At 56.5% G+C, this 22,479-nt stretch overlaps 3 protein-coding genes across 4 annotated transcripts; 2 read left to right on the forward strand and 1 right to left on the reverse strand.

Annotated features, from left to right (window-relative positions):
* Positions 1-51: 51 nt before the first annotated feature.
* Positions 52-5,717, forward strand: PEX16 (peroxisomal biogenesis factor 16). The gene is made up of 11 exons (XM_042871077.1): positions 52-196; positions 283-318; positions 404-480; positions 1,564-1,697; positions 1,983-2,089; positions 2,352-2,432; positions 2,856-3,008; positions 3,365-3,437; positions 3,707-3,826; positions 4,036-4,100; positions 5,210-5,717. The coding sequence occupies exons 1-11, from the start codon at positions 52-54 to the stop codon at positions 5,266-5,268; spliced, it is 1,050 nt and encodes a 349-aa protein (XP_042727011.1). The 3' UTR covers positions 5,269-5,717.
* A 1,037-nt stretch (positions 5,718-6,754) lies between these two features.
* On the forward strand, positions 6,755-8,579 carry CUNH11orf94 (chromosome unknown C11orf94 homolog). Its single transcript, XM_042869494.1, has 4 exons — positions 6,755-6,981; positions 7,158-7,225; positions 7,320-7,472; positions 8,327-8,579. The coding sequence occupies exons 1-3, from the start codon at positions 6,914-6,916 to the stop codon at positions 7,451-7,453; spliced, it is 270 nt and encodes an 89-aa protein (XP_042725428.1). The 5' UTR covers positions 6,755-6,913; the 3' UTR covers positions 7,454-7,472; positions 8,327-8,579.
* MAPK8IP1 (mitogen-activated protein kinase 8 interacting protein 1) lies at positions 7,808-21,769 on the reverse strand. 2 transcript variants are annotated; one of them, XM_042869479.1, is made up of 13 exons: positions 21,675-21,769; positions 17,154-17,259; positions 14,722-14,955; positions 13,594-13,704; positions 12,903-12,984; positions 11,841-12,716; positions 11,385-11,460; positions 10,798-10,970; positions 10,458-10,567; positions 10,220-10,339; positions 9,552-9,622; positions 9,200-9,298; positions 7,808-8,813 (listed from the first exon to the last, which is right to left on the reverse strand). In XM_042869479.1, the coding sequence occupies exons 1-13, from the start codon at positions 21,758-21,760 to the stop codon at positions 8,741-8,743; spliced, it is 2,217 nt and encodes a 738-aa protein (XP_042725413.1). In that variant the 5' UTR covers positions 21,761-21,769; the 3' UTR covers positions 7,808-8,740. The 2 variants fall into 2 exon arrangements, with proteins under 2 accessions (XP_042725413.1, XP_042725419.1); XM_042869485.1 differs by lacking the exon at positions 13,594-13,704 and having other exon boundaries at positions 14,722-14,944; positions 17,146-17,259.
* Between the last annotated feature and the right edge of the window lie 710 nt (positions 21,770-22,479).

The following is a 22,479-nucleotide window of genomic DNA, read 5'->3' on the forward strand; positions in this document are numbered from 1 at the left end:
TCGCGCGTGCGCGGTGCGGCGGCGGCCGGAAGCGCGGGGCCGTGCGGGAGCATGGCGGCAGCGGCGGCCCCGTCCCGCGGCGCGGTGCAGCGGCTGCGGCAGCTGTGCCAGCGCTACCAGGAGTACGTGAGGCGGCACCCGGCCGCCACCGCACAGCTGGAGGGCACCGTGCGCGGCCTCTCCTACCTGCTGCCAGGTGCGGATCGGCCCTCGCCCCGCGTCGGCGCCGCGTGCGGCCCGGTGGCGCCGCGTCACGGCCGCGCTCCTCTCCTCTCCCCGCAGGTCGCTTCGCGGACGCCCACGAGCTTTCGGAGCTCGGTACGTAGGGCCCAGGGCGGCGGGGGGCGCGGTCCCGCAGCCGTCTGCGGCGCGCCCGTAACCCCGCGCCGTGTTCCCGCTGCAGTGTACTCCGCCTCCAACCTGCTGGTGCTGCTCAACGACTGGATCCTGCGCAAGGAGCTGCCCCGAGGCCTGCCGGGGGTAAGCGCGGGGGCAGGGCCCGCGGCCGCCGCCGTACGGCTGCCGAACGCTGGGCCGCCGGCCCGGAGCCGAGCGCTCCTCGGGTTCCGGGGATCGGGCCCCGACTTGCGCCCGGAACCGATCCGCTCAGCGACCGTGGCTGTCTGCGGAGCGCCGAAGCTCCGACCGAGCCTTTCTTTGCCCGCGGTGTTGAGCAAAGCGAAGGTGAAAGCAGCTGACTGCTGCCTCTTTCGCCAGATCCCCAGGCCGGCTCCCGGCCCTCAGTTAGACCCTTTGGGGAAGGAGAAGGAGGGCTTCTCTTTTCCCAGACAGCCCTCTGCTGCACGCCTGCCTGCCCGCTGGGCCTGGATGTGGGTTGCTCAGTGTCAGTCCGCGCAGGCGGCCCTGGCCGGAACACGGGGTATGTGACAGCCATCTGAGCAGAAGACTCGCTTCCCTTGGTGATAAAAGCTGAGCGTGGGGTGAGGTGAATTTCAGCTATATCTTCTTTGTGGGTGCTTTTCACGTAATATAGGCTGTACTTCACGGTGAACAGCACCGGCAATTTCTGTTGCTGAAAGAGTCCGGGCTGCTGTGGGCTTCATGCCTGGGATCCAGACTGATGCTATAAGTTTGTACTTGGCAGGCATTTGCTTCAGAGCAGCAGTGGACCCTGTGCTCCATCAGTGTACCCATCAGCTGTGCCCGGGGAAGAGGGTCATCAAGTGTCCCAGCTCTAGAAAGAGGAGGAGGAAAGTTCTGCCGTTGGATTTCAGGCATTGTGCAGCTACCCAGGAGACTGCTAGTTGCTTCACTTCAGATAGAAAGCAAACTGGAGTTCAGCTGTGATATCTTCCCCATTTCTGGAGTTGCAGCTGCATATGGTACAGTGATATCCAGGTCTGCTCCTGCACAGAAGTAGGGAAACAGGCCTGCATGTAGGCTCTGGCCGTAGGAGAGGAACCACTTCTTGTTTCTGAGGCTCTGACTTCCAGGGCCATTGCTCCTTCAGCTCCAAGAATCCCACCAGACTAGGCTGTGCATCTTTCCCTTTCAACTTGCAAGCAGAACCTCCATCCTGTCCCCCTTTCCTGTGTTTTGCAGTCACTGCCCCAGCAGAAGCTGCTGACCTGGCTGAGCGTGCTAGAATGTGTGGAGGTCTTTGCAGAGATGGGGACAGCCAGGGTGTGGGGGGAGATGGGCCGATGGACCATCATTGTCCTCATCCAGCTGGCTAAGTAAGTGCCACAGGCGGTGGGGAAGGGGGCTGCATGTGCTTGGATGTGCAATCTGGAGGGGTCTTGGCATTACCCCAGGAAAAATCCCATGCAAGACTGAGCAGCCGGTCCCTGAGGCTGGGGGAGTTTGGAGCCTCCTGCAGTGTGGAGTACTGTGCTGCAGAAGGATGCCTCTCACGTCTTCCCTGAGCAGACCTGAGTGTTTCCCTCTTCTGGGAATGTCATCTTTTGGGCACAGCACAACCCAGCTCCACAACTGAAGGCTTCCTGTGTGTCTGCCCGCAGGGCCATCCTCCGCCTCCTGCTGCTGCTGTGGTATAAAGCTGGCATCCAGACGTCTCCTCCTATAGTGCCGCTGAACAGGGAGCAGCAGCAGTCTCTCCACTCTGAAGGTGAGCTCTCAGTGCTGTCCTTAGTTTGGGAAATACTGGCTGAATTGTGGCTCAAGCTGTGAGTCCACTGCTCTGATGGTTCTGGGTAATGCCAAGCAAATGTCTCTCTTCACCCTTTGAGAGCTCTGTAATGTTAGCACTTTGAGGATGGTCCACTTTGAACTAAATCAAACTTTTGGTCCAGTCTTCTTGCTGACAATATAGAGACCAATTGAGATACATTCCTTTGGAGCCTCACCCCTGTGGCTGTTTTCTCCTGCAGATGTGGAAGGCAGCTCCTCAGGGAAAGATCAGACCTACATTGGTAGGCGTTCCAGCCGTGTTGTGAGATCTCTCCAAAATAGTAAGTAGCTGAGCCTGTTTTCTGTGTTTGTCTGAGCTGCTTCTGTTCTGTGCCCTTGATATATGGTCCTGTATGTGGGCAGTAAAGAGCAAAAAACCTGATTAGCTTGTATGGGGGTGTATCCTGCCAGTCACTGGGCCCCATGGGCAGGGAAATACTAAAGCAATGGGAATTCTCATACATGGTGCAAGACCAGTGGTAGTTCTGCTTTGAGAAACATGAATCTTAAGAATATTTCTCCCTGCTGCCTCCCTTGTTCAGGCAAGCACTGAGGGTGCTGTTTAGTGGCAGCAACAAGGAAGGTGCAGCCATAGTCTTGCTGCTTGTGCTTCTCTTCCAGCTCACCTGCTTCACAGTGCAGAGAGATGAGCTTGACTATAGGGAGGTACTTGTTATGTGAGTGACCTGATGTGCTTGTTTCAGCTCCTTCCCTGCAGTCCAGGCACTGGGGATCCCCCCAGCAGAGGGAGGAGACACAGAGCCGAAGAGCAGAGGAGATGAACCAGCCTCCCACTCCTCTGGGTCTCCAAGAAACCATTGCAGAATCGATCTATGTTACCCGTCCTCTGCTCCACTGTATCCTGCCCTGGCTACATGAGAGCAGGCTCTGTACCCCGGGTGCCAGCAGAGGGTGCTGTGGGCTCATCTGCTGAGCCGTGGTGTAGAATCACCCCATACTTTTCTTCCTGCTCCTGCTTTGCTTGTGCAGGGGCCTGGGAACTCCTCCATTGCATCTTGATGGCCAGCATCAGCCAGTTGAGCTATGTGCACAAGACCTCCAGTCCCTTCCCTAGAGCCTTCCAGCAGTGCCCAAGAGTGTTTTCTTTTGGGCTCTGTAGAGCTTTGCTGATACCTAGCAGGCTGCTTGTCTGGCTCTGTGCCTCTTGTTAGGCCTGTTTGGTTCTTTCTATTCCTTGACTGTGCATTCCTAGTATTGAGTTTGGGAGTGTGGGGACAGAGATCATGGAAACCCTGGCTCCTCTCAGCAGTCCTGGATATCTCGAGGTCAGTCTTTGTGGGTACTTGCTGAGAAAAATCACACTTCCCCATGCTTCCCAATCCATGGCAGGCCCTACTGCCAGAAATGTGTGCAGGGGCTAGCCTTGTTTTTAACTGGGCGATGAACATGTTTGGGTATTTTCTGTAACACAGTACTCTGTTCTGGTGCAGACTGCTCTGTAGGGACCTGAGGGCAGAGAGCATTTAGAAACTCACTTTAATTTTCCTGTCAGCTGCTGTTGCTGTAAGTTCACTTTCTGCTCCTCTCCTTCCAGTTTGAGCTTGCTGAGTGATCTGAAAGACCTGAACAGGAGAGAGCGAGCAGAGCTGAGGAGACGAACTATCCTGCTGCTGTACTACCTGTTGAGATCTCCTTTCTATGACCGATACTCAGAGTAAGGGGCCCTGTTGAGCTTTTGCTGAGAATTTCCCTTTGAACAGAAATAGCATCAGGGGACTGGGTGAGCAGATCTGAAGAGGTCTGGGTGCCTGTGACCAGGTTAATACAAGCCCCTTGCCTAACTCCTGCTGTCACTGTTAACGTGTTCAACAGCTGGGATGGGAGATGTCCCACTGAGCTCATTCATACTCTTTCCATTACTAGGGCAAGGATCCTCTTCCTCCTGCGTTTGTTGGCTGATTACGTGCCTGGACTTGGCTTTGTCACACGTAAGTGGGACCCATTGCTTTGTCCCTGTTCCTACGAAGAAAAATCATGGGAGTTGAGTAGAATATTTGTTGAGGAGCTTCTGACCTGAAAAAGGAATTGGGATGTCCCTAGGATGGTTAGCTTCACTGTACCTTGTATTGGTACTGGAGTTGCTTTAAGATGGACCAGAAAAAGATTGCAACCTGTACTCAAACCACAGTGGTAGACTTCTGGATTCCCTCACAGGCTGCAGAGGTTTGTCCCTGCCACCTACACCTGTTCCCTTGGGCTGCCTTTCTGCAACTACAGCACAGCACCAGAGCCCTGCTTCTGAATCCTTTTCCTTGATCCCCAGTCTGCAATACAGATGTGAGGGGTAGCTGTCAAGAGGTATTAACCCAGCTAAGAGCATATTATAAACCAAAAGCCCAAAAATAAAAAACCAAAATCAGGTCTGTTTTCTCCTAGTCCTTCACACAAAGATCCCTTTTTTATGGGCCAGATTTTCACCTACCCCTCTTCCCTGATGATGTGAAACTGTTTCTGGAGTAGTTCATGGCACTGATATGGAATTAGATTGGATTGTGGAACTGTCCTTTCTTTGAGGAAGATACAAAGCTGGCTAACTCAGGAGCCACTCCTCCAGTTAATGATTACAGAGAGGCTTTGAAATGCAGGCTTTCTCTCTGCATTAAACCTTGTGCCAGCATAAGCATTTTTTGCTATACAGCACTTGCTTTTGTGTTTGCACCTGCTCATTACTGCTGAGCAGTCTCTCTTTGCTGTGTCCTCTTGACTCACTGCATGCAGGTTTTTCCCTTGGTCATTGTCAAAGTCCCTTCCCACCAGAACCCAGGTGTGTCAGCACTGAGAGAGAGGTTTCCTACATCATGCCTGTGCTGACCAGGTTTCATGCATTCCTTGGTCCTGCTCTAAACTCTGTCACTACATCCCAAAGTTGCCTCCCACCTTGGCAAAAATAACTATTCTGTTATGGGTTTCTTAGTTTTGAAAGGGGAGGTCTGGAACTGCTGGGTATCATAACATGGAGCAGGTACTGGCACCATTTGTGTACATCTTTTGATCTTTGCCTTTCTAAATGTGAGATGTCTCTGTTTTCTCATTTCAGGGCCACTGATGGATTACTTGCCTGCCTGGCAGAAAATCTATTTCTATAACTGGGGCTGATGAGAAGATTATGATTTTTATTTGCTAAGATCAGGGATGGTTGTTTCTAGGGAGGGCTGGGGGAAGGCATGTTGATTATATCTAATTTTCAGTTAAACCATCAATGAGAAGCTCCTGTTCTGCAGGGCGGGGAGGGGGATGTAAATAACTTTTTAACAGATCTGGCTGTGAATGATGGACACTACATGTGTGGAGAGACCTTGGCCACCTCTTTCTATGAACTGTTGTGGCTGCAGTGATAGTGACGGGACAACTTTTTTTAAGCACTTGATTTTTCTCCTTTTGTATGGCTGCACTACACTAAAGCCAGGCAGCGTAGAGATTTTTGGAGAGCATAGTCTCCCACTTTGTGGCTTTGAGACTGACCTGCAGCCTGCTTGTGTTGGCCATGCCTGGCCGATCTGCTTGGAGCGGGCTTGTCTGTCAAATAAACTGACTGAAAGAACTGAGCTGAAGGAGCTCTTTTCCCTTGCTTACAAAGGATCCCCTTTGATTTGGGTTGCCAACAGTTCTATCAGGAAGAGCAGTTTTTGCAGTTGTCTAGCCTGGGATATGCTGGTCCCATTTCTGTATCGTCCTTTAGAAGCCTTTTGCTCTGGCCTAATTGGGCAGAGCCCTGCATGTTGCTTAGCTGATGGCTGTGTCTGTAACTCCAGGTGCCTGCCTGGTTCAGTCCCAAGTTTCCTGGGGTTCATCTTGAGGCTAGGAGAGCTGCAGTTTGTAGGCTGCTTTCTAGTACCGTATGCATACTAAATAGGATTGCAGAATGGCTGCCATCCGGTGCTTAGGGACTTGGCCAAGGGCAGAGAAGACAACTGAAGGATTGAGCAAATACTGCTGTGCAGCATTTAATAAAGGGTCTAGCTGAGGTTTGGACAGCTATGGCCATATTCATTATCACCTCTGCTCATGTAAGACATCAGTTTAGCTAGTCACCCAGAACAGGGTGTAGCCAGCCCCTGGCACTGGGCTGCCCAGAGAGCAGCAGCTCACCTGCGCACCCAACTCTGGGAGCCAGAAACCTACCAGTGGTGCCACCTGGTTCTGACCAATGGTGAATTGGCCATGTGAGTGACAGCAGTCCTACCTAAACCATCCTCAGGGGCCTCCCAGGATACAGGAGTCACAGCCCTCTTCCCCTACCCCAGTTTGGCTGCTAAGGTGAGGTGCATCCCCTTACTAGGCCATGTAGTAAGGGGACCTAGGGCTTGGCCCTGCATGGCATCTGTGTTACCACCACATGGCAAAATGAAAGTCATGAACTGAGTGAACTGTGCTCCATTCATTTGGGAATTTGAAAAGGAGGGAGTGCAAGAAGATAAAGCCTAGAAAGAAGAGAACCAAAAAAGAAATTCTTTACTGTGAGGGTGGTGAGACAGTGGAACAGGTTGCCCCGTGAGGTTGTGGATGCCCCCTCCCTGGAAGCATTCAAGGCCAGGCTGGATGGGGCTTTGAGCAACCTGGTCTAGAGGGAGGTGTCCCTGCCTACTGGAGGGGGGGGTGGAACTACATGATCTTAAAGGTCCCTTCCAACCCAAACCATTCTATGATTCTAAGTACAGGAGAGGAAAAGTTCTTGGGCTACCTGGTGGTTCCTCTGTGACCTCAGTGCAGAATGTGACAGTGGTGGGTACCAGAGCTCAGCATGCAGTGCTGGCTCTTGCTGCTCACTGTGCTACTGGGGGCTGTGCTCCCTCTGCCCCTGCGCCAAAGGTGATGACTCCCCCACCTCTTCCCTGCCCCAGTACCTGCAGTGGTGCCACGGGGGCTGGATGCTCCTTCTTCTGTAACCAGTGCTCCTGGACCAGGCTTGGGCTTGTAGTGTTGATGGGGGCAAGTTCTGGATGGAGAGCTTCGGGCTCATTCCCACCTCTGGTTTTCTTCTGCAGCTATTTTGTCCCTGAAGACTTCTCTGCCCCCTTAGAACTCCCACAGCAGCACTTTGGCTTGGTGGATGGTACAGCTCTTCCCTTAAATTCCCTCCCATGTGCTCATTTGTCCAGTGATGACACAGACAGCTCCTGAGCCCTCACCCCACTGTCTACCCACAGATTATGGCATTAAACCAAAACAGCCTCACTTCAGGACCGTAACACCCCGGGAACAGCCAGCAGGACTGCAGAGGGCTGGCAAAACCAAACGTGATGAGCTTGACTTGGAGTACTACTATGATGCCCAGCTGTGAGGGACAGCAGGGCACTCAGGTAGGTGTGGGGTGCAGGAACAAGGGCTCTCCAGCCACACTACAGGATAGGAGAAGCTGGAGGAGCTGGTGTTTCTCAGCCTGAAAAGGAGAAGGCTGAGAAGGGTTATTATTGCTGTCTTCAACAACCTAATGGCAAATACAGGGAAGCTTTAGCCAGAGTCCTCCTGGCACTGTAAATGGAAAAACAAGAATTAAGTTACATGAAGATCTTACGGTAGTCTCTGACCTCCAAGGTTTGCTAACCTGAGAAACTCCAGCTCCTTTTGGGCTCCCCAAGGGAAGGAACAAGCCAGGGCCCAAATGCACCCAACACAAACAGCACTGCAGCCCTGCTCCATGAACCATCATATTTAATAGTTGCCATCACAGCAGATCCAGCTGAAGCACAGAGACCGCTGGCAGGGAGCAGGAGAGCTTTTGTATCTCCCTGGAGATGTGTACGGCTCCCTGCAGGCATTAGCCCTTCCCTGCTCTGTTTCTGGCAGGCACCCCAGTCTGCACAGGGCTGAGAACCACCGCAGTAGGGAAGCTCAGCCCTGTCCTGCCTCTGCCACCTGCAGCTGGAGGGGATAGAGGGGGACAAGGACAGAGAAATGCTCCCTTCCCCATGGTGTGGTCACTGCAGAGAGGTAGGAGGAAATCTTCCTTTCCTCAGGGCATGGATACAAGAGAGGAGGGATGGGGGCAGAGGCAGGGGTGAGCTGTCTCAGCTCATTCATCCTTTCTCTGGCACTCAAAGAGGAGATGCTGGGCTCTATCCTTCCTGTCCAGCAGCCTCGTCCCCGGGGCCAGGCAGAGAAGTGATGGTCTCTGCCCTGGCAGGAGCCATCATACAGTTCTTGTTGGCTGTAGCTTCTGTGTCTTCATCCTGCAAGAGTCTGACTCCGCCAGTGCATTAGAAGTCACCCCTGAGGGATGTGACGGGAAGCTGAGCCATGGTCACAGCGAGGAGATGTTTTCACCCCAGCTTGCATCATTGAAGGGCTGGAGAATGCCAACCCCTCCAGCAATCACAGACTGGGCAGCCAGTGGGCACTTCTCAAATAGAATAAACTAAGTATTTTGTACGATAAACACGATTTGTCCAGCCCTCCCCCCTCCCATCACCCCCAGCCTGAGGAAGGGGAGCCATGAAAAGAGGCAGCACAGGGTCCAGGGAACAGCTCTCAGGGCCCTCTTCCAATCTCAAAGCAGCTCTTGTCCATGCACGACGCAGAAGAGGCTAGACTGCAGCCCTGGCTGTGCAGCAGGTGCCTATGCCAGCCCCTACTCCAGGTAGATGTCTTCCGTAGGGCACGTGTACTCCACATACTCCTTGTAGAATTGCTGAAAAGCCCTCCTGCAACACAGCATGGAGCAAACCTCAGCTGTACCCTCCCCATAGCATTTACAGAGCCCATTTTGCTTCCCTTCTCCCCCTTGCTCCATCCTGCTGTCAAGTCAAACCCAGATCCAGCTCTGGGAGCCTCGTGCATTAGTGCCCAGAGGTGCTGCTGGAACAAGGCCTCCATCTCAGTTCTGAGCTTCCACACAGCCCCTGGGTTTCAGCCATCTGCCTGCAAAGCTTTGCACTGGGACTTGTTCCAGCACTGTCAGGAATATGCTGCCCATAGCAGCGTCAGCTCTGGCTCTATCCCTGAGCCTCTCACTGTAGGGAAGAGGTGCCAGGTTCTCGTTCCTCCTGTCCCTCAGGAGGGAGCACCTTCCTCCCACCCCAGGACTTACCCTACAGACTCCGCCAGAGGCTTCGTGGACTCCTCTGAAACAAAGACGTGGCAGGCAAATCTGTGGTCAGCAGGATGCTTGGTAATGAACCCAAAATATCTGAGGGTGAACAGAGCAAGTGAGATTGGATTGGCAGACAGGCAGAAATAAATACCTGTGCCTGCCCTTGGCAAAGGGGTTTGGGATTCAAACCCCAGCAGTGAACGCTTCCCAGGCCCATATCAGGGATGTAATTCCCACCCAAAGGCTGCTCCTCACATGAAGCTGTGGGATGATGATGCTGGGAGCAAGAAAGCAGTGATGCCTCCATGTGTTAAAGCACTGATAGCTGCCCCATCTTCCTGCTACTCACTTGTTGTTCTTTGGATGGTATCCACAAAAGGAAATGTTCTTCAGCTGGAAAAAATGGCTACACTTGTTTACCTGGGGAACAGATAAAAGAACAGTCAAAGCTTTCTTCCTCAGCAGTTCTGTGGGACAGTTGGACTCCAGCTTTAGAAATAGGTGCTCAGGCTGAGCCCAGCTCTCCAAACAGTACCCACAGCCACGCTCCTGTACCCCACCCACAGGGGAGGTTTCCAAAAGCTTGCTGGGAAGGTTCACTTGCCTCTGCCCAGCATCTTGCTGTGCTCTGTTAGGCTTCTTATGGAGACCACTAATCAGCAGCTTGCAATGCCCAGCTAAAGAGATTACAGGGAAGATCTGGAGGACACCACTCTAAATAGCAGCAGAAAGGTTTAGGAACAGCTGACGGATTAGGGGTGCAGCTCAGCTCAAAGCATCCTAGCACAGCAACATGCCTGGCATCTGTGAGGGCACCATTCTGATGTATAGCCCAATGCTGGGATCTCACTAGGCTTCAGGGACCTCAATGGAGGACCTACAACCCTTTGGATGGTATTTCTAGAGGAACAAAGAGCACATGGGATGGAAGCCCTTAATTTCTATGTGAACATGCATGGGGGCACCAGCAAGCTCAGAGTAGCAACAGTAGAAGGGATGAGGTGAGCAGGGCACTACCTTGCTGTGCTCCTTGGAGTCATCAGCTTTCACAGCTATCTTGACCCCACGCACGCTGATCTCCAAAACACAGCTGGAGGGTGGGTTAAAGTGCACAGTGAGGCGGCGCGTGGTGGCAATCTGGGAAGGGAGACACAGACATAAATCACTGGCACTCACAGGCAGCATGTGAAGATGGCCCACCCCTTCCCATCTCCTCCCTGCTCCTAGGCAGGCTCAGCCTGCAGTGGGACACTACCTTCTGCATGGCCGCGCACAGTACATCATTGCCTTTGTGATAGGGAACCTGCACCGAGCCGAGGAACTTCACCCGAAACTGGTCCACCCAGTCGTTGCTCTTGGCCAGAGCTAGAAGACAGAGCATATGGCAAGGATCACCTCTGTTGGCCATCTCCATGTTTTCATGGTGCAAACCTGCACCATTCCCCATCCGGCAATGGATGCAAGCTCTGACCACTACTGGCCGGAGCTGCCCACGGCCACGTCATTCCTTGCCTAGTGTCCTCCTTCCACCCCCTGTTCCGTGGTGAGGACGTGGGCAGGAGATCAGGGACATAAGCAGTACGGAGGCTTGGTACCTGTTATATGGTCTGGGTCTTTGGTGACTTCGATAGCGTAGTAGGCAGGAAAAATGCCCCGATCCCCTGTCCGCATGTTGTAGGCCTCGTACCAATAATCTTCTGCCTGCACCTCCACCAGCAAAGGGTCATCCACCTCCAGCTCCAGCTCGTCCGCGTGGCGAGGCACAAACCTGAGCAGGGAGTCACTAGCACTGTGCTGGCTGGCAGCTCTGGTGGCATGCTCACCGACACACCTCTGGAGCAAGGGCAGTGCAAGGCCTGCGGCCGGCGCAGCTGGGGAGCAGGTGGAAGGAGCTAAGATCTGATGTGCTAAATAGAGACCTGAGTGGGTTCAGGCTCAAAAGGAGACAGTACCTGGCACTAATGCGAGGTTTCCCCTATGGCATCCCCCATGTGGCTCCCAGTGTGGCTCCTGGGTGCCCTGGGAGGTCTCTCACCCTTGGGAAGATGTTGCCCAGCCACTGCCTGGCTCCTGCTGGGCCTACTACCAGCCTAAGGACTGTGGTTTAGTTCACAGGCTTCCCATGCTAGAAACTACATGGTTTGGGTAGGACCAGAGGACACTGCTTGTGCCCTGCACTCACCTGAAAACAGCACGGTGGGTCTGTTCCTGCTCCTCACCATTGATCATGCAAGAGAACAACCCAAAGGACTCAGCACCTGGGGAGGAAGGTAGAGGGGCATGCTGCAGCTTTGAGGGGTCAGCACTACACACAGGGAAGGACAAGACCCTCAGCTCACGTCTCGTGGCCTTAGCTAAGGTTGCGCTGTCTTGGCCGTATCTCACACTAGACAAAAAAAAACAACAGCTTGACAACTCCAGCTACCCCTGCCTAAAGCTCACAAAGCTTTTCCAGCCGACCCCTCCCTAATCACAAGCGAAGAGGTCGCAGGCTGTAGGACCAGAGCCTGCTGAAGCTTCTCCATCTCATGGGAGGCCCTGCAGGGCACCCTGGGCTGGGCAAGCTGGTACCAGAGCTAAGCAAGGCTGCCTGGGGACACAACCCCCAGCCCACATCCTCCCCCGGCCCAGCACTCACTGGAGGAGCGTGCCCGGCCACTCATGAAGACGTTGAGGAACTTCTTGGAGAAGTGGATGTCCGCCTCGGGGGTGGAGTCCTCTGAGAGGCAGACCGAGTCGCGCTTCAGAGCATCCTCCTCATACTCCTCGCCGATGGCTGACTCATAGGGTGAGGAGACGCAGTTGTCATAGACGGTAGCCGAGTCACTCTCATCACTGTAGCCCGAGTAGCACTGCTTGAGGCTGACCAGCTCCAGCTGCACGTTCTCATCCACCACCAGCGTGTACTTGACCGAGTCGTAGGAGAGGGCGCTGGTGTCCGAGCTGACGGATGCTCTCTGAAGGCCATGGCCTGGCCGGTAGCCACTGCTCCCACCACCACAGGAGGCCCGGGGCAGGCTCGTCTTGTCAGGAGAGGACATGTAGTCCAGCACCTCATCCTCCTCACTGATGGAGGGGTTGGTTTTCCCAGCCAGGGCTGAGTAGCTGGAGGTGTCGATGTCAGAGCTGATAGACATGCGGTTCTCACTGGACTGTGACAGGAACGGCTTTTCGGTCTCCAGCGGGTCCGAGTTCTTCTGCACGGGTGTCAGGTAGATCTCCTCAGTGGCCTCCAGCCTCACGTCTGTCTGGTAGCGGATGCGGTCCCGGTGGGCCTCGGGGGCCCTCGACGTCACCACCACCACGCTGGCACCGTGGGGTGGGGGTCGGCTGGCAGCCTGGTGTTTCTCGGGGGGCCGGGATGAGGCAACACAGGCAGGTGCCATCTGAGTGGCTGCCGTGCGCCGGCACGGGCTTTCTGTGGATGTGCCCCGGTCTTTGGTGGAGGTTGTGCTGTTCTGGTGATTGACCTCATCACTCAGGCAAACGTGGTCATGGGGAGGGGTCTGCTCACCTGTGAGGAGAAGAGCAGTGTTGGTGTTCCCACTGATAGGGACACCCCCGACTCAAGCTGGACACATGCCCACTGGGGACATTTTCCCAACCTTCTGTTTCAGCAAGGTTTGCTCCAGGCCCTGGGACAGGGATCGACTCCTAGGAAGTACCAAGGAATGCAAGCATCTGCTCTCAGACAACTCACCCGTCTTCAGAGGGGACGATGACCGGGACACCCGCTCTTGCCAACTGTGCTTTTTCCCCAGAGAGTTGTTATTCAGGGTGTCCTGAGGAGGAGAACAAAGCCGCCTTGTCACCCGTGCAGTAAACAGCACGTGGCGCCTGTCCCTGCCCGCCCCACAGCATGGGCAGCAGCCAGAGCCATCATGGCCCCTGGGCAATGCCTGGGACTGCCCAAGAGCTTCTTCAGGGTCACTGTGACCATCCTCATGCACAGCCAGGGCACCTTTTGCTCCCAGACTTTGCAGATGGTTCTGGGGACAGCATGGGTCTTAGTCTCTCTGCAGCAGTTGCATTTTCTGCGCTGCTAGTTTTTGCTCAAGCACCAAGCTTGGGATTCTTGGGGTTTTCTCCTGCAGCCATCAAAAGCAGCACAGGAGCTGCCCTGCTCTTCCAATCAACATGAAGCAATCCTCTGCCTTAAAGCCCACTAAGATTCATGGGATTCCCTGTCCTGTCCTGGAGCACAGGGACTTTGCGTTCCTGCTGCCAGCCTTATCAGACCCTGTGTGGAAAAGCTCCTGTCCTCAAGTCATCAGCACAGCCCATGCCCATGGCTCCCAGTGTGCCCACAGTCTCCACCATCCCCTACAAGGGCACCATCATCTCCCCCTCCCCAGCCCACCATCTACACAACCCAAACACCCCAAAAATACCTCTCCGCAGGTCTGGACGCTGGTTGGGACCAGCTGCCCGGGGGGGGCCTTTGCTGTCCCCGTCCCCCCAGCTGGATGTGGCTCCCACGTGCCACCGGCTCCTCGGGGTCCCTGCGCAGGGTGGGACAAGGCTGCCTGCTGTCCCCTTGTCCATTATGCTCCAGCAGGCTTTCCCCCCTCCCCCTCCCCCTCCCCTCCATCCCTGCTGCCTTTGTCCCCGGTGCCAGCTGTCCTGCAGCCATTGTCCTGGCTCCCTGCCCTCCTCCTCCTCCTCCCACCCATGGCCTCAGGCAGAGCTGGCATCAGCTGCAGGTTTCAGGCTGGTGACACCCAGCTCCGACTACGCCCCATCTGTCACCGGCAGGGACACCTGCCTCTAGCTTCAAGCCCCTCAGCTGCACGTCACCACTACGAAAATCCTCCTACGTGGCAATAGAAGCCACTGCTGAAGGCAGGAGGAAGGCAAAAATAGCCCTGTGCACAGCACACCTTGCGTAGGTCTGCAAGGTTTGCAGAAGAGATGGGGCAAAGGGACTCCAGCTCAAAGGCTCAGAGTGCACGGCACTCTGATGTAACCCTCCTGGGGACAGCCCCACTGCTGCATCTGGGAAAAGGCTCCATCGAAAAACCTCCTGCAAGCCCTGAGAGTGATCAAGACGAAGCCCCGTTCTCCTGACCACTGTTTCGGGCAAGGTGATTGTCGCTGCGATTTTGCACTGGGCGCGGACGCTGATGCCCCCCTTGCCGGGTGTAGCCGCCCAGGAGTGGAGCCCCAGTCCCAGCGCCGAGCACACAGGGCTGCGTCACCGGCCCGTCCCAGGCTGCAGCCGCGGCGCTGCCAGCCCTTGATCTGGGACGCGGTGCTGGGACGGATGGCTCATTCACGCGTTCAGGATACCACGCCTCATTAGCTCCCTGACCCCACTAAGGTCCCCTCCCCGCTCCCAGCCGCCTTACTCTGGCCCCACGGGCTCGGGGGGAGCCCACTTTTGAGCCTCCCCACGCTCGGGGGACTCTGCTCAGCAGGGAACGAGCACATCTCTCCCCGCATCCCTCACGCCCCCGATCGCGCACCCATCCCCGCCAGAAGCCCCCGGTGCCGGGAGAGCCCCCCGGGCCGGTGCTCACCTGGCTGCGAGGCACCTGCGGGAAGAGGTTGAGCGTGGTGGGGCGCTTGGGCCGGTAGCTGTCGGTGCTGGCGGGCGGCGGCTCCTTTTGCAGGGGCGCGGGCGCCGTCTGCTCCTCGGCCGGCGCGTCCCCGGCGGCGTCGATCAGGTCGAGCTGCAGCATCTCGGCCTGCAGTCGGCCTCCCTCCCCGCCGCCCGCAGCCCGCGCCGCGCCGCCCGACCGGCTCACGCGGCCCTGCCGGGATCAGCGGCGCGGTCAGCAGGCGGGGCGGGACGGGGCGGCCGGTCGCAGCCTTTTAAAGGCGCAGGGATGCTCCCCGCGGCTCCCCGCACACTCCCCCTCCAAGCCATCCCCACCGACGCGCCCGTTCTGGGACACTGCGAGCCCCGCAGCGCTTTAGCAAGGAAACAGAGGCATAGGAAAAGGAAGGGGGGAAATCCCGGCTGGCTCCGTGGTACCTAGCTAAGGTGGGCATCTGCAAGGCAGCTGCTGCCAGCCAGCCCAGCCTGCTAGCGTGATCCCAAATCACTGGGAAAACTCCGAGGAGGAATGTCCCAGAAGGATGCAGAACAGCAAAACAGTTTGAGCAATGTACATCCTAGGAGCGATGCTCCATTCAGGATTCCATAGCTAAGAGGAAACTACAACCGCTGTTGGGACATGTTTAATGGGCTGTAGCATAACAGGTGGTGCTGCAACCCTGGGCATGGATGGATGCCACTTGTTTCTCTCCGAAGGAAAGGTGCTCTGAAGGTGCTAGAAAGGAGACGCAGAGATAAAGGAGGTTGTTTAAAAGCACCCTGAGCAAGCAGCCACCGTGCTGCTGTGTCTCTGCTTCACGCAGTGGGATCCCAGAGCAACCGGGCTGCTGGCACCAAGCCACCACACTGCTGCCATCAGCCTCCGGGTCAGGCGGCTGCAGCTGGTGCAGGCTGCACCGAGGCAAGGATGGTGATAGGGGGAAGCTTGGCACTTCCAGGAGCCTTACTCTGATGTAAAACCAAAGGGATTTGTTCTTCCTGTGGCTGGTTCAGGAGTTTTTGTGCAACCAGCACAGGCCCAGAACGTGAAGGTTTAGTACAGACATATCCCAGCTCTTTTTCCTTCGGCTCTTCTCTTAACATTCCTAAAAAGGTTATTTTACTTTATTTTTTCCATTTTTCATTCCCACATCAAACAGTCTCGTAGAACACAAAGAGCATGATGAGCCCTAGCGATGGGCAGCCTACTATCCTGCCTTGCAGCAATCAGACATAAGGTGCCCTGCACTTCAAGACAAACAGAACGAGGCCAAACCCAAAGCCAAGACCTTGCATTTGTGCTTCACGACCTCCCTCGCTGCACCCGCCTTGGAGGAGCCAGCTGCGCCTTGCAGGCTGGGTGTTGGAGCCTCTATTTCTGGAGATCTGCTAAAATAGCCCGTGATGAAGTCATCATTGTTTTTCCAGGATCAAAAAAAAAAAAAAAAAAAAAAAAAACAACCAAAAAAAACCCACCCCAAATTCTCTGTTGAGGTACTGTCTTCTGAGAGGGTGTTTTGCTGCTGGGCCTCTCTGCCTGCCTGTCCACATCCAGCAGCTGCCTTCTCCAGCCCTGCCTTGTTTGCAGGGGAATTACAGTGGGACCTCTCACTGAATATTTGGGTTAGCTCCTGCCCTTTGCAAAGGCCATGTTCCTACAGGATGCAGTCAGCAATCCCATGCTGGGGTTATTCCCAGTTTCCCAGGCTCTGCACAGCGCATGGAGCCAAACCCGTCCAAAACCTCCCCTAAGCCTGGCCACTTCCTGCAACCACCTACATCAGGCTCTCATCTCGTGAGACTCATCCTCTCCAGCTCTGAGAGCACCTGGCTCTCCCCACCCATATTTCACACTGAACAGCCCTCTCACTGCCACTGCTTCCAGTTCTGCTGCTCGGGCAATCCTTCATACCTCATGTAAGCCATTTGTATGTATTTTTAGCAGCTGTTTTCTGAGCGTGTAGGCTCCTGTGTTTAGGATCAGCTCGCTGCATCCCTGCAACCAGCAGACGCAGAGTGCCCTACAGTGGGTGCTGGGCAAGGCACAGGGCTCAGTGCCCGTGCCCCAACCACCCCTGCCATGGCACAGGGCTCTGCTTTGCAGTACAGAAACTCCTCGACAAACCCCACAACAGAAGGATTCTGTTGTAAATGGGCAACACAGCACATTTTTCTTACCCTCATTCCAGGGAAGGGTTGCAGCCCCTGTCCTAACAGACCTGGCAGATCACAGTTCTCCTCCAGAACCAGCCTCTCCCTGCCCCAGAAAGATCCCATATGAGAGGCTGCAGAAGCCCACCAGTGCCTCCCCAAGAATGGGTCTCATCACACCTCCCTGCTCACTACCAGCATGAAACTCAACAGCACAACACAGAATCTCATTTCATCCCCGCCCCCAGCACACGCACTTACCCGAGTGGCCAAGCTGTCCTTGCAGTGCAGGCTGATGCCACACTCATCAGTGATCTCAGAGAGGTCTTCATCCTCAAACTCCTCAAGGCTGATGTCGTGGGTAAGCCTGGAGGGAGCAGAGACCATTGTCACACACAGCATATAGGGGGCAGGATGCAGGCAAGGAGCAGCACCAAGATCCCCAGGAGGGGCTCTCTGGGTCTTTACAGGGAAAAAGGACCAGGAAAAGGGATGCTTCTGGAGAGGAGAGCTAGGGGATGCCAAGGTACAGCTGGAACATGGACACCCCAGGACACGAGATTGCATTGAGATCCGCAGCCTTTATATGCACCTGCGCACTGGCTGCGGAAGAAGCAGAGAGTGGATCCTCACAAGCGGGTTCAAGAGTTGCCCCAGCAAGGTGCTCCCCTGTACTGTACAGGGGAGAGTAGAGCAGTGAGATCCCTCTGTGCCATTATTCCCTCTCTGGGGTGGCTGTAACATCCCTGTAGCCATTGGTGCTGCTCAGCACCCCAATAAGCCTCTGAAGGCTCCCTTATAGCCTCTTCATGTCCCCTTGGAAAGTTTGCAGAGATTTCCTTTTAGTGGCTGCAAATGTGCTGACTGCCCCTGCTCCTCACGTGCTCACTTGCATCCCCAGGGAGCTCCTAGCTCCTGTGCATTAAAACATTTCTACATCATACTACTGCAATGCTCCTCGTGCTTGTTCCAGGAAGGAAAACACAACAGACCAGCCAAAGAGTCTTCTGCCAGCCATGGCAGCTCCCCTGAAGGGCTGCGAGGGATGGAGGTGTCCCTAAGAGATGCAGAGAGGCCACGCTAAGAGGGTCCCTCATCCCCCACCGCTGCTGCCTGCAGAGACGCAGAGCAGGAGGCTCTCAGCACAGCCTTCAATGCACAAATCGATTTCTTCTCCAGTTACTTGGGTCACCGGTGTCATTACCAACCGCTCATTACCTCTTCCCACCATGGGTCCCGGCACAGGGCACACCCCTGGCTTGGGTATGGGGAGATGCTGTGTAGGCAGCCAGCACCATCCCTGCCTGCACCCACAGGCAGAAAGGACCCCCACACGCAGCCCTTTTATCCCACGCTGCATGCTGCAGCTCCCTCCTCATGCCCTGCTGACAAATCCTGCACATTTCCATGCCCACAGCTCCTGAGCAGCCGGGAAAATTTTGAGCTGCACTCAATGCTGAATTTGCTGCTGCCCCATGGCACCACTTGGTGCAGAGGGCGATGCGCCGACAAAGGAGAGGCTGTCCCTTGTTCCCATGCAGCCGGGGGACAGCCCTCACCCCAGACCTGCCGGTCCCCTACCATTTCTCCCAGTGGTCTTCCAGCCAGCTCTCCTCCTCCGTGCTCGACTCCATGCTCAGGGGCAGCTGCATTGAGGAGGACCCTTCCCCGGGGGGCACGCTCCCACCCTGAGGCAGTCCCTAGTCCGTAGTGAGGAGAGGACGAGCGCCAGGTGCCCGCTGCCCCAGCGCAGTCTATGGCTGCTGGCGCTGCTCTGTCTCCTCACTGCGCAACCTGGGCAAGCTCATTAAAAATAGATGGAATCAGCTGTCCTGGAGGGGGAAAAAAAATAAAAAATAACCTCCCAACTGAGCTGATGCCAAATCCCTGCTCTCTGCTGGGGATGCTGACTGCCTCTGCCTGTCAGCCAGCCCGGCTCCTAGGAGTGCTCCAGCAGCCGGTCCCCACACCCGCAGCAGGTATCTGGTTACCCAGCGCTGGTGCCCCTTCTACCCACTCCTTCTCCTGCCCTTGCTGCACCAAGTGGAGGAAAGAGTCGGCCCTCACCTTGGTGAGGTGCTGCTGGTGGGTTTTACTCGCTGTGCTGAATTCAGTGCCTCTCAGCTCTCAGATAGTGCCACCCTGGACTCCATCTCCCATATCAGGGGCAGCTGCTCTGTTCAAATCTTCCTGGCTCATTGGAGTTAATTAAAAAAAAAAAAATCTGTCTCTGTGTTACTCTGCCCTTTCCTCATCTAACAGGGATGCTCCAGAACTTCCTAAAGGAGGTGATGAAGACTCTCCTTCATCGCCCTCCATGGGGAACACCCCTGCCTTTCTCTCCTGCCCCTGAAAGAGGCTGAAAACACCAGCAACACAAAGCAGCTCTCACTCTCATCAGCTCTATCACAGCCCGCAAAGCCCTGAGTGGGACTGACTGGGAACTGTGGTCACATAGATCCTCCTGAAGATGCATCCTATCTGCTCTCAAACACCTGTGACAACCCTGGTCTACCAGCTGACAATGGCCAGTGCGTGAGCAGCTCTGGCTGCAGGTTTGGCTGCAGGAGCAGTGTGAGTGTAACTGTAGCAACACAAAGGGAGGGGGCATTTACTGTATCACTCCCCGGCTGCTGCCCTCGAGGCACTCAGCTCTCCAGTCTGCCTCCCAGCTTCAGCCAGCTTGCTCTACAGCAGGCCCCACGCAGGAGGAGGAGGAGGAGGAGCTGCGCACGCCCACAGCATCTTCTGTGAGCAGCCTGTTGCGGGAGGGAGCCAGTGGGCGAGCTGGGGAGCAGGAGGGGCTTTGGGGTGAGCAAAGGATGGGAGAATAGGGCAAGGAGATGGGGCCAGGCTCAGCTGGGTGCGGGCTCAGTGCTGGCACTTGGTCAGGGCAGCACAGTGTGGAGGGGGCCTAGTGAGCCTGGCTGTCAAGGTCCGTCAGATCCAGACCAACCTTCGGTATCCCATCACAAAAATCAGGGTCATCCACCTCGACATCCAGCACATCATCTCAATACCCAGCCCACCATTGCCTCAACACACAGCCCTTCACCTCATCGTCCACCACACCGTTGCCAGGACGATCAGCCATCACCTCAGCACCCAGTCCATTGCCCCCACACAGGCTCCTCAGCCACAGGTGCAGTGGAGCAGTCCTGGCTGTGCCACCTTGCCATCCAGGCACAACCCTGAGCATGAGGCTTTTGGAGGATGATGCAGAGGATGGGAGAGACATCCTTTTGTTGAGACAAGCTTTTGTTTTTGGCTCCTAAAATGCCATTGCAGCAGTGGGCAGCCGCCTCCAGAGACCCTGTGCCTGCAGCTCTCCCCACAGTAGCCACCAACAGCCAACACCAAAGCCACCGGCCCCACGGCCTGCAGGCCCCCCCAGCCTCAGTGCCATCATCTGCTCGCCACATCCTCTCGCTGTTCAAGTCGACACGTCACCTCCTGCACAAGGCAGTGCCCTGGGTGAGCAGAATCCCTGGGGATGGTGCTGCACACGGAGCCGGCCCGACGCCCTCAGCCCCCATCCCCTTTCTAGCCCGGCGGCAGCCGTTCCCCACGCAGTGTGCAGCTGCTGGGCGTGCAGCTCTCCCAGCCATGTTGCAGCAGCGCCCAGCGGCTCGGGCAGGCAGCGCAGCAATCACAGGCGGCCGTGTGAGCGCACAGTGAGGGGACCTGGGGGCAGAGAGCTGAGGGAAATGGACAGAACCCAGCACAGCTCGACAGCATCCGGCCACCAATCTATAGATCTGCAGGGCTGGCGGGCTGAGAATCACCCACAGCTGGCGTCCAGCTGCAGCCCCAGGTGTGAAGCCTCCCCTCATTCCCACCTCCAACATGTCACCACGTAACCACCCTGCACCGACCACACTCACACGAGCAGCACCACCTCAGCACCCCGGGATGCTGGAGCCGAGCGGAGAGCAATGGCTGAAGATGTTACGGCCCCAGAAGCACCTGGCCTGCCCAAGGCGGCAAGCAAGGCTCCCTTGCCCACTGTGCTCCTTTAACCGGCGAACGCTTCCCATCCCACAGCCACTAGCGGGAGGCCACCAGCAGGCCCGACCCCCCCTGGCTCTGCGGGTCGACACCTCCGGCAGTGCCTGGCCCGGCCCATGCCGTCGGAAGTCCCCGCGAGAGGCTGCACCGGGCGTCACAGGGGCAGCCCCCCCGCATCCCAGACCGCTGGGTGTAGCAGTGAGGATGGGTCCCGGCACGCTCACCCCTGCTCGCCTGGGGCTGCTGCTTCCTTCATCGGGGAGGAGGGGGGGGGGGTTCAAGGAAAAGGCTAGAAAAAGGCTTTCCTGAGGGTGGAGAAAGGGATGGAGCTTGGTGCTGGGGAGAGGTGGCGAGACAGGTGAGGAGACTGGAGGGGGGGGGCGGCCCGGACAACGGGGGGGTGGGGCTGAAAGTGGGAGGCTGAATGGGAAATGAGGGTAGGTATATGGGGCCGACATGGGAAGAGGGGGAGAATGAAGCAATGTATGGGGGGGCTGAAGCAGTATTGTAGGGGATAATGGATCAGGTGGGGTTCAGCGATGCATGGTGTGTGTGTGTGTGTGGGGGGGGGGGGGTTAAGGGACACGCGGGGTGGGATAGGAGTTTGGGGGTGTCAAAAGGCTGTACAGGGTGGATGCAGAGCTGCGGGAGGCAGGGGCCCGCAGTGGCAGCACGGGGCTGGGGGCGCGGGGGGCTGCGGTGGATGAAGAGCAGAGCCCCGGGGTGCTGAGGCCTGGGCAGCCCTGCAGGGGTCCCGGGGGAAGCGACCGGTACCTGAAATTGGGGGGCGAGGCGAGATGCAGCCCCAGGAAGGGGGAGGAGGCGGGCGGGGATGCGGCTCCTTTCTCTCGCTCCGCCATTCCGTGGCTCTCTCCATGCAGGCGGAGGGAGGGAGGGAGGGCGGCGGGGAAGGAGCAGGGAGGGAGGATGCAGGACGGAGGGAGGGGATGCTGGCGGGGCCGCTGAGGAGGGACGTACCTGCTGCAGGGGGGGGCTCCTCCCGCGGCCCCCAATCTGCAGGGCAGGTGTACCACAGCCAGATACCCCCAACACATGCACTCAGCCATGCCCACAGCTGGAGGCAGTGCCGCAGAGCCCCCATGGCTTGGGGTGCTGGGGGCTTCTGCCCAGGGTGAGGGATGCACAGGGCCACTCCCAAGGGACAAGGCACCCTGTCACCCCTGTCTTCCTAAGACTTCCCTCCTGTGCCAACCTCCCTTGGCCTCAGCATGCAGCAGGGAAATGCCTGGAGCCCACAGATCAGGTCTTGCTGCACTCTCACACCCCTCCTGTGTGTGTGTGTACCTCCCTGTACCAAGCAGATCCACTCTTGCATCCAGCTGTGGCCCAGAGAGCATCTTACAGGGGTGAACGTTATCCCCTTCTGCCTTTTCCCAGCAGTTCTCTTCCCCTGGCCTCTCTCGCCACATACTTGTGGGCTATCTCAGGAGATCTTGCGGGTAGCAGCCCATACAGCAGTGCACAACACCAGTTGGTGTGGGTGGCACTGCCTTAGAGACAGCAGATCCATGTGTCTTGAACTGCAGAGCTGACTGCCTTTGAGGTGATGGTATTGCTG

Source organism: Lagopus leucura, unplaced genomic scaffold, assembly GCF_019238085.1.
Source record: "Lagopus leucura isolate 7727_CA_CO unplaced genomic scaffold, USGS_WTPT01 Super-Scaffold_1, whole genome shotgun sequence".
Lineage (NCBI taxonomy): Eukaryota > Metazoa > Chordata > Aves > Galliformes > Phasianidae > Lagopus > Lagopus leucura.

Excerpts from the sequence above, each read along its gene's own strand:
- MAPK8IP1 (XM_042869479.1), bottom strand. The coding sequence starts at position 21,760 with ATGGCGGAGCGAGAGAAAGGAGCCGCATCCCCGCCCGCCTCCTCCCCC. Across the intron at positions 10,568-10,797 it reads AGACCCAGACCATATAACAG|CTCTGGCCAAGAGCAACGAC; the intron begins GTACCAAGCCTC and ends TCTGTCTTCTAG. Across the intron at positions 9,299-9,551 it reads TACCATCCAAAGAACAACAA|ATATTTTGGGTTCATTACCA; the intron begins GTGAGTAGCAGG and ends GTTCACCCTCAG.
- PEX16 (XM_042871077.1), top strand. The coding sequence starts at position 52 with ATGGCGGCAGCGGCGGCCCCGTCCCGCGGCGCGGTGCAGCGGCTGCGG. Across the intron at positions 319-403 it reads CCACGAGCTTTCGGAGCTCG|TGTACTCCGCCTCCAACCTG; the intron begins GTACGTAGGGCC and ends TTCCCGCTGCAG. Across the intron at positions 481-1,563 it reads TGCCCCGAGGCCTGCCGGGG|TCACTGCCCCAGCAGAAGCT; the intron begins GTAAGCGCGGGG and ends TGTGTTTTGCAG.
- CUNH11orf94 (XM_042869494.1), top strand. The coding sequence starts at position 6,914 with ATGCAGTGCTGGCTCTTGCTGCTCACTGTGCTACTGGGGGCTGTGCTC. Across the intron at positions 6,982-7,157 it reads CCTCTGCCCCTGCGCCAAAG|CTATTTTGTCCCTGAAGACT; the intron begins GTGATGACTCCC and ends TTTCTTCTGCAG. Across the intron at positions 7,226-7,319 it reads GCACTTTGGCTTGGTGGATG|ATTATGGCATTAAACCAAAA; the intron begins GTACAGCTCTTC and ends GTCTACCCACAG.